The 9,896-nt window shown below is 39.4% G+C and overlaps 1 protein-coding gene across 1 annotated transcript; it reads left to right on the top strand.

Moving 5' to 3' along the window:
• Positions 1 to 1,489: 1,489 nt before the first annotated feature.
• LOC136122909 (signal transducer CD24-like) lies at positions 1,490 to 1,726 on the top strand. Its single transcript, XM_065877017.1, has one exon. It carries the CDS (start codon positions 1,490 to 1,492, stop codon positions 1,724 to 1,726), a length of 237 nt encoding a protein of 78 aa, XP_065733089.1.
• The last annotated feature ends 8,170 nt before the right edge of the window (positions 1,727 to 9,896 follow it).

Here is a 9,896-nt window from a genome sequence, read left to right on the forward strand (position 1 = left end):
AAATACCCATGTAAGCCACCTAGATCAAAAAACAACATAGCAGTACCCCCTGAAGCCCTTTTGTGCCTTTTGTAATCACTACTCCTAGAAGTAACCATTATAAGATGCTATTGTTTTAAATAATGTCTGACAAAGGTATCGTATCTTTTAATATGTGCTCTCTAACGGTATAAAATCCCTACATCAATGTGCTCAAAAGACCCCCATGATGTAAGCTTTTGACACTTTGCTTCACAAGCATCTAAGGCTGTGCTACAGGGCAGAATCTAGCAAGGAGTAAAAACCTAATGAGGTGTTCAGCCAAGAATGCTCTCGTGAAAGGATATTAAAGATGTATGGATCATCTAGTTCCTGGAATGGGCTTGCACACAGACTAAGTAATTTTCTGGCCTCTTATTGGGGCTAGTGGTGGCTCAATGGAAAGCAAAGCATTCTGTTATGTTTTATCTGATTGGATTAATTTTTTTAATTTTGTTTTTTGTATCTTCCTATGATATCTGAGTTTCTGTGTTTTAGCAAATACTTTTTTCTATAATCTCCTTTTAAAAATGTTGTAGTATCAGAAAAACTGCTTATGGTATCTCTAGTGTTTTCTGTACAAATATAGCACCTAGATATCCTACCTTTAGCTTTTATCTCTTCAGGTCACCCAGGCAGCACACTTTCTCAGTAGCTGTCCATGGAAATCTTGATTCATGTTCATATATATGCATGTTTCTCTTGTCATTAAGGTTGGGCTTAGAGAATTCTGCTTCATTTATAGTTCTAATGCAACCAAAAAGGCCAAATAGTATCTGATTTCATTTTGTTTTGCCTTCAAGCTAGTATGACTTTCAGGTCTTACTTAATGTTTGTCTGTTATATGGCTTTGAATTTTTTTCTGAACTTTGAATTTTAAAAAATTAGTTTTATGTTTGTGTAGCTCATGAAATTCACTAGTGAGGACTCCAAATGACAGAACTATGAACCTTAGAAAATGCGGTCCAGATTCTGATGACTTCAGAGAGAGTTCCACACATTGCCACATTCTCGTTTTGAGAACACGGAAAACTAAAGCCGTTGGATATGCTGTGTTGGCTCATCTTGCAAAGCTGTTTCTGTACAGTGGGCTTTATGCTCTGTTCTTATAAAACATCTTGAATGGAATTCTTTAATTTTGGTATTGTCCCCAGACGTGTTCCAGGTTTCCATAATGACTCTTTCATTGTAACCACTTCTCCTTTTCCATTGATCCTACAGTTTTTATTGTGATTTAAAATGCCAGAGGGCCAGAAGACAAAGCAGCGTGAGGGCAAGTAGAGCATCTTGTTAATATTGCTGCTGTGCCACACAGACCAGGCTTCAGGTGTAGGCTCTGCCCTTACTAATTCTGTGGCCCTGGAACACTACTTAATACCTCTACTTTGACCTTGCCTGCGTCCGCCGGGAGCCAGCAATCCTTCACGCACCCCGCATCCAGTGAGACGCGCTGTGCACCGACGGAGCGGACATGGGCAGAGCGATGGTGGCCAGGCTCGGACTGGGGCTGCTGCTCCTGGCACTACTCTTACCTATGCAGGTTAATTCAAATCAAACAACTGTTGTAACACCTTCAAGTAATTCCTCCCAGCATACCTCAGCTGCCCCCAATCCAGCAAATGCCACCACCAAGGCAAGTGACGGTGCTCTGCAGTCAACAGCCAGTCTCTTGGCGATCTCGGTCTCCCTTCTACATCTCTACTGTTAAGAGACTCAGGCCAAGAAACATCTATACTTCCCATCCTCTAAACCCAATTCAGATGGCATCCAGACATCCAGTGTGACAAGGGAAAAACAAAAAACAAAACAGGTCTTCATTGAATGAATCTGCTAGTTACACACCTTATTTTATTGACAGAAACTGTTGAGGATCCCAAATTTGATTGGTTTGAAGAGCATGTGAAGGGTTTGACTAGATGAATGCCAATATTAAATCTGCTGGAGTTTCCTGTACAAGATGAAGAGAGACAACATCCAAAATTATTTAAGAGATGATTTCCTTAAATGTGGCTTAAGAAGTATGGACACATAAAACTCTACCTTGAAAGTGAGAATAGATTTTATCTTACCTAGAGATAAAGACTGGGACGTGGAACAGAGATTCAGTTTTCATTTGTTCATTAAATTTATAAGGCCATAAAACAATGAGGCAAAACAAAGCTTCTGTGATTCTATTTATATGTACATTAGAAGGAACTTCCAGGTGTTACTGTAAATGCTCAATGTGTTGTTTCAGCAGTACTAATTTAATGCTGATGTACTCTAGAGAAAATTTTATGTTAAGCTATCGCTGTTCTCTTGGGAACTGAACTCTTTCCCTTAGGGTTTGGGTTTGACATTGCATTTGAATTTTTATATAGTCATTGATATGTACCAGGGCAATGATGGATTGGAATCTACCCCAAATCCAAGCATAATGAGTACATTTTGCTTATATACTTACCAACTATTCTTATTCAAAAAGAGCAGTAGATTCATTTAGCTAAACAGATAACAAAGAGTAGAATTACATTGATCTCAACTAATTTCAAAATGCTTTTTATTTCTGCATATGTCGAATACTTTTTACAGTTTAAAAAATGATCTGTTTTGACGGTAAGATTGACAAATCTTGAAATTAAAAAGGCAAATATGTGGGGGAGCTAAACTATAAATCAAATATACTTGGTAAGAGAAGACTGGAAGCTTGCTTACATTAAATTCAGAAAAACTTTTGTACTCTTTTCTGTAAATACTTCTTTTTAAACTAAATCAGAATAGCCACATTTGGAACACTTTATGTTATCATTCAGTATTTTTAGATAGTTAGAACCTGGTCCAAAGCCTAAAGTGGGCTTGATTTTGGAAAGTAAATCTTTTCACAACTGCCTTGATGCACAGAAACCTTTTTTAAAATAGACACTCCCTAAAGTCTTTTGTTGAATAGTCATGGTCACTCTTGGTCACACATGGTCACACACTGATGCTTAGATGTTCTGAAATCTAATATGGCCACAATAGTCTTGATAACCAAAGTCATTTTTTTTTCCATCTTTAGAAATCTACACTGGAACAACCATATCCAACAGATCTCAAGCTACTGTGTGTGTGAATGAACATTCTCTTTTGTTTCATACCTGAATGCTGTACATCTATTTTGGATTGTATATTGTGTATTTATGTTTTGATTCATAGTAACTTCTCTTGTTATGGAATTGATTTGCATTAAACACAAACTATAAATAAAAAGATGGCTGAAAGAGAAAAAAAAAAAAAGCCTCTACTTCTTAGTATCCGTATCTTCTAAATGGTGATAAGAGTAGCTACCAGGATCATGTTTATACGAATCCAAATTCAAGAGACTGAGGCATCTTGCATCAATTTAGGCTTCCCAAGTCTGCAGTGACGTTTCCAGTCCCAGCTCAACTTTCTATTTTGTCTTCCTCCCTGAGGGCAGCTGTGATCACCTTCTTCTCTCCCTCAGCCTTGATTAACTTCACTAGAAATGGAATTCAGGTGGCTCCTTGGGTCTGTGAGGATTAGCAGCTCTTGGTTACAAACAGTGGTTTGCTGGTAAATGTTTAATAGTTGACTTTTTGGAGAAAACCTTGATTTGTAGCATTTAAAAATTTTTTTGGTAAAAATACTGCCACCATACTCAATCTCCAACTATCCATTTCATGACACTGATGTAGGAGTGGGAAGAAATGTGCACCATAGGTCCTCCCAGACCAGTTGCAGCCAGCTACCCTACACCACTGGTCATAAATCACCTGGGCCTGGACTTGAACTATGATTCTCTGGTTCTGTAAGCATGATCCACAGTCCTGGTGGAGAGCTCGCTATAGAAGTTCAGTAGGAACCAAACACAAGACACCTCCCCTTGTGCTTGACCTGAATCTCTATTTGCTACTTTGTAGGGTACATCCTCCAGGGTGGAGAGAAAACTTGCCAATAAACTAGAAGTCCTAGTGGGTAGACCTGAGTCCATAACTAACACTGAAATTTGAATTCTGTGTACAGCCGACCCTTGAACAACACAGGTTTGAACTTGCATGGGTTCACTTACATGAGAGTTTTTTTAAATAGTAAATACTACAGTATTATACAATCTGCAGTTGCTTGAATCTGTGGATGCGAAACCATGTTTATGGAGGATCCATGTGTACAGAGGGCAGAAGGTTGACTATAAATTATATGTGAATTTTCAACTGCATGGAGGTTCAACACCCCTCACTCCCATGTTGTTAAAGGGTCAACTGTATTGTTATCTAGTCTGTAGCACTTCTCAGCCTTTGAGGATTTACATTCATGATAGTGGTATTCGTTATCTATTGCTGCATACCCCCAAATTTAGCCACTCGAAACAGCATGTATTTAACTCACAGTTTCCATGGGCTGGAAACCAGGTGTAGCTTAGCTGGATGCCTCTAGCTCAGTGACTGTTTTTAAGCTGCAGTCAAGTGTCAGCCAAGGCTGCAGTCACCTCATGGCTCAACTGAGGGAGACACTGCTTCCAGCTTTTCTCACATGTATCCTGGCAGGCCTTGGTCTCCCCTGGATGCTGACTGGTGCCGTCAGCTCCTCGCCGTGTAGGTCTCAGCAGAGAGCAGTTCACAACATGGCAACTGGATTCCTTCACAGCAAGTTAGAAAAAGAGAGGCTTCCCAAGACAGAGGCCATAGTCTTTTCATAACCTACCTTCGAAAATGACATCATGTGGGTCTTGCCATATTTTATTCACTAGTGAGTCACTAGGTTCAGTCCACACTCAAGGGGGGAAACTTATATAAAGGCATGAAGGAAGCAGGGATCATGGGGCTGTTATTGGCCCTACCACATGTTTTAACCATGCTTCGAAATCTTTTTCTTCAGTTTCTGAAGAAAGACAGCAGACAGGACCAGCAATTCAAAAGTCTCCTTAACTGCAATATCTGGAGTAGAAGTAAAGTCCAAACTATCAGGTCTCAGTATGCTAGGAAGAGCAAAAGGCTGGATCCAGTCTCAGGATATCTGCCTTTGCCCCCTCAATTCTTCTAGGAAAAGAAGACTAATTTCTGAAGAAAGAGAAAGATCATCAAGTCTAGGTTAAAAACCAATTTTCAGGAGGTAACTTCATAAGCAAATTTTTAGACTCCCATAAATTTAGAAAATTCATATAATGCTGCCCACATCTGGTTTTCTACCAAGAACACACAATTTAAAATGGTATTCCTTCCCAAATTGTCTGTCTGGGTTTGCAATGATATTCCAAAAACCATCACTGTATATGTTTGGCGTCTGTTCTTTGACACTGTTTGACACTATTTTTCTAGGAGTTGAGTTGGTGTGCTTGGTGGGGCTTGGATTTTTGTTAGTGCTTTGTTTCAGCATAGGCCAGCTCTGCACCTACATTCATACAACCTGTCTGGTGGCCCCCAATATACAACCAGTGTAATCCTGGTCACCTAAGGATTCACGTTACATTCAAAGAATTACTGTTCATTACTAGAAACTTTAAAGGATCATGTCTATCATCACTGCAGGTTTTCAAGGGACAGCACAACCATTTTCATCCAATACAGAAAGCTTTCTATAACGATCCTCTTTTGATCTCTCTGTCCTTGAAGTTTTTTCCTACTATGGCAACTACTAAAAACCTTTCCCCATCTCTGTCATTCATATGATTCCATCACCACCTCCCTGTGTTCCACTGACTTTCTCCTCCCCAATTGTACACGGTATGCAATACAGTTTCCCAGAACAGCTGTGTGTGACCCTTGAGAAGATAGTTTGGTACCCTGTTCTGATGGCCTTTCGCATGATAACCAGGCATCAACTCTGTTTTGGAACAATCATGAACAAAATTATCTCTATACAAAGGGCTGTCATCAAGAAACAGCCCTGGACTTTGTATGGAGAAAACAAAACCAACCTTATTTGTTTACACCATTGTCTGATGGATTTTCTTCTGCTTTTAGCAGAGTACATTCCTAACCAATATAAATATTAATGAATGCTAGTTTCATATCTCATAGCTCAAATTTTAGAATTAAAAACTCTTGTTTCCTAAGTCGTGTTGTAGTCGGGTCATCCAACCCTGGATCTTGATTTCTTTCTCCTTTGGTTCCTTTCTCCCAAACTCGATTAAGAAGGAAGTGAAGAAGAACCCTTTTCATGGGCAGTCTTAGGAATAAAGAAAGGCTCTGGAAATGTAGTATTTATTCTAAGAACCAGTCTTAAATTATTCAGTTTAGAAGCTCTGAGTAGTTCTCCCAACTCCCCGCCCCTGTCCACTGAGTCAACAGAGCTCAAAAAGACCCCAACAATTTTCCATGTTCAAATCATATAAAGTTATATTTAATATCAACAGTTTTCCCCTACTACCTACTATTTTGTATGTGTGTGGTTTTTGAGAAGTTTAAAGATGTTTTGGGCAAAAATACTGCTGTAAATAAAGTTGCAGCTGAGTTTGCTGCAAAAAGAGGAAAGGAGGTAAGAATGTACCCTTTGAAATATTTTTTTCCATTCTACAAAAAGCGTAGAGAAAAAAGAAGAGAAACCAACATGGAAATTACCTGGATGATTTTTTTCTCCTTTTTTCAGTTTGGGCATTTACAGTAGCTTAGAGACTGGTTCATAACTAGGAGAACTGGCCCTCAAATTTGAAGGCTATGATTTGTATCCTATACTTAGGGATTGTGCTCATTTGTTTTTAACTTAGTATGTTTTGCTTCCTCATTTGTTTTGGGCTTGTTTTCCTGCCTACATAGCAGCAGGTGTTTGGGTGATAATAACATCTAAAATAATTCTAGGAAAAAATTCAAATTGGCTGGAGAGCAGCAGGAGCTATCACAGTATTTCTTCCCCACCAGTCTCTGGTAATTTAGTTTAACTAATCAGGTGGCAGCACCAAAGCTGTTATGTGCCTGTGACATGGTGTTTTTTCATTCATAATTGTGTTGCTGTTTTAACCACGGTGAGAGGCATATAGAAAAGTTTTGTAGTTTGGGACGGGTAATGCTGCAGTCTAGAAATGCCCGCTACCAAGGATGACCCAACTACAACACGACTTAGGAAACAAGAGTTTTCAATTCTAAAATTTGAGCTATGAGATATGAAACTAGTGTTCATTAATATTTATATTGGTTAGGAATGTACTCTGCTAAAAGCAGAAGAAAATCCATTAGACAATGGTGTAAACAAATAAGGTTGGTTTTGTTTTCTTCACACAAAGTCCAGAAATTATTCAGTAGGACTACGATGCCATCAGGGTCTCATGTTTCTTCCATTTTCCCACTCTACCATTTTTATTGTGTGAATACCCTCCTCCTGGTCTCTGAATAGCTCTGCACCTCCAAGCAACAAATCCATATGCTAGCCCGAAAGAAATTCGCAGTACATTCCCAGTTATGTGTCATTGGCCAGAACTGAGTCATGGGATCACCCATAGTTGCAAAAACGGCTGGGAAACCAAGATTTTTAGTTGGACAAATCTGACATACTCCCTAGATTAGGCTTTTTGTTAGTAAGAAAGAAGGGGAGAATGGATATTTAGTAGGTAATTAGAGTGCCCTGCAAAATTGCTCTTCAGAGGATAATCTTTCTCTTCTGTATATTATATGTATATATAAAATGTGTGTGTGTGTGTGTGTGTGTGTGTGTATTTCCTGAACATGTTTAAGAGTGTGGGCTTTGGTATCTGACAGAATTGAATTTCAATTTTCTTCTACTACTTACTAGATATGTGACCTCAGGGAAGTGATTTCAGCCTATCCATCTCATATTCCTGAGATTACAGTAGTATCTACTTCACGGAATTTTTGTGGGAATAAGAAAGATAATATATGTAAAGCACCTGGCACATTCTTGGAATATAATAAACTTTTAGTAACATTTATTATTCTTTTCATTATTTTACAGTACTATCTTACTGCTACTATTATTAACCTCTGCATTTTCTGAACTGATAGGCATTTGAGAAGCTAGACAGTAGCTAGAATAGGGATCTCCTCTCACCTCCTCTGAAGGGCAGCCAGAGATGGTGGTTCAGTTGCAGGAGCATGAAGATGTGGCAGGTCCCTGTCCAAGGAAGAGAGAGAGAAAAATCCCATGAGTGTATCTGTTCATTCCTCCTTGCTCTTGGCATCTCTAAAGTAGGTCCATTGCAAGTGATGGCAAATATGGGAGGGTGCTGAGGTGAAATTTGTGGTGAGGCAGGTTGCATGGTTCAAGAGAAACTACCCTCACCACAGGGAAATCCACCAAATCTACTAGTGGAAAGGAACTGGTCTAGTCTAGTTCTGCTATCCCATTGTTCCTCAACCTGGAACCATTTCTGTAGGTTTGCATTCAGGGTAGTTGTACCAACTAAGTACAGCCTGTGATAAAAGGAAGGGCATTAATTAGTATGTCTACCTGGCTGCCCACCATGTTCAAATCCTACCTCTATGAGGGCTTCCACTGCAGGTCTCCTGCTGGGTTTACTTGATAAATATATCCTCATGTGGAACTCTGGTTTGAGTATTTCTGTGGCAACTGTGGTAGAACCACCAGTGAACCCATCTAAAGAAATAACATTTGAATTCCCAGAAATGGAATATCTATGTTCAGTCCAGCCAAGAAGTCTACATGATGTGAAGAAGCAATTGGCTATGCTTGAGTGTCCTCTATTGCATATTTGATGGACACCTGAAATGACCAGGTTGGTGTCTTGTTGTCTAGGTTGTATTATTTGGGGACAAGTGAGGCATTCTCACCCCAAGAAGGTCTCTTCAGGGATATTCAGCCCTAGTGTCCATGAGCACCAGTGCCTAGGAGTCAGAGACGTACAGAGATGACCTTAGAATAGAAGATATGCATATGGAAAGGCTTCTTCCTTCACTGCTATAGCTTTGTCACCACCCCCCAAAAGGGGTATGTCTGTCTGTGCAACATTACTATAACCCACAGAAACCTTTGATGGTCACACCAACATGACATCACTGGCACTTCAATTTCATGACTCATAGGCAGTGTAACAGACCAGTGTAACAGGCTAGAGGGAGCTCTGAGCTCACTGTAGACTCCTTAATCAATTGAAACAGTATCACAATAAATTGTATTTCACAGCCATGACATCATCTGAGGGCAATGGACCCTGACCAAGATTCTGCACACCATCCTCTGCTTCACATTCATCACTCCTAGGAGCCACTTCTAACCTGTTTACACAGGCATTTATCCCATTTCAATAATATAATTCTGACAGGTAGGATTTTGATTCCCAGAAAGCACAGGAGGAAGTTTTGTCTCAGATTGGCTTCTAGAGTTTACTTCCCAGCCACCTCCACACCCTCTTCTGTATTGGATTGTACAGTTAGAATTCTCTGAATCCTGAGTTTTTCTCCTTTCTTTTATTTGCCTCTGAATCTTTACCCCTCTTTCATTCCTTGTACTATCCATGACAAATGAAAGTATCTCTACGTTATATGATGAATATGAAATATTGAATTCATGTAGCAGCTTGAGAAAAAAAACAATAAAATAAATGAGACTTCTACTTAATGACATGGCAGTCAATTAGGTATGTACAGAAAATAATTCTGGAAGATAACTGCATTATAACCTTTCATACATTATGTAAAGTCATGCTCTGACTGCTCAGCCCTTATTCTTGCTACTGCATTGTCATTCTTTATCCTCATCCTTTTTGTTTTCCTAGGTCGTTTCAGCAATGACAGTCATATTGAAGGTAAACACTAAAGAAAAGAAAAGAAATGCTAAAAAGATGACTATCTGTCTGAATGTCAATGATCATTTCCAACCACCAGAGACAGAGCCACTCTGACTGCATTTGAAATTCCAGACTCAGGGTGGCCTCTGGGTGATGGAATTGGGACTGCCAATCTTTCTGCACAGTAGAGGGAAAACCTTGGAAC

Source organism: Phocoena phocoena, chromosome 4 (assembly GCF_963924675.1).
Source record: "Phocoena phocoena chromosome 4, mPhoPho1.1, whole genome shotgun sequence".
NCBI classification, from domain to species: domain Eukaryota; kingdom Metazoa; phylum Chordata; class Mammalia; order Artiodactyla; family Phocoenidae; genus Phocoena; species Phocoena phocoena.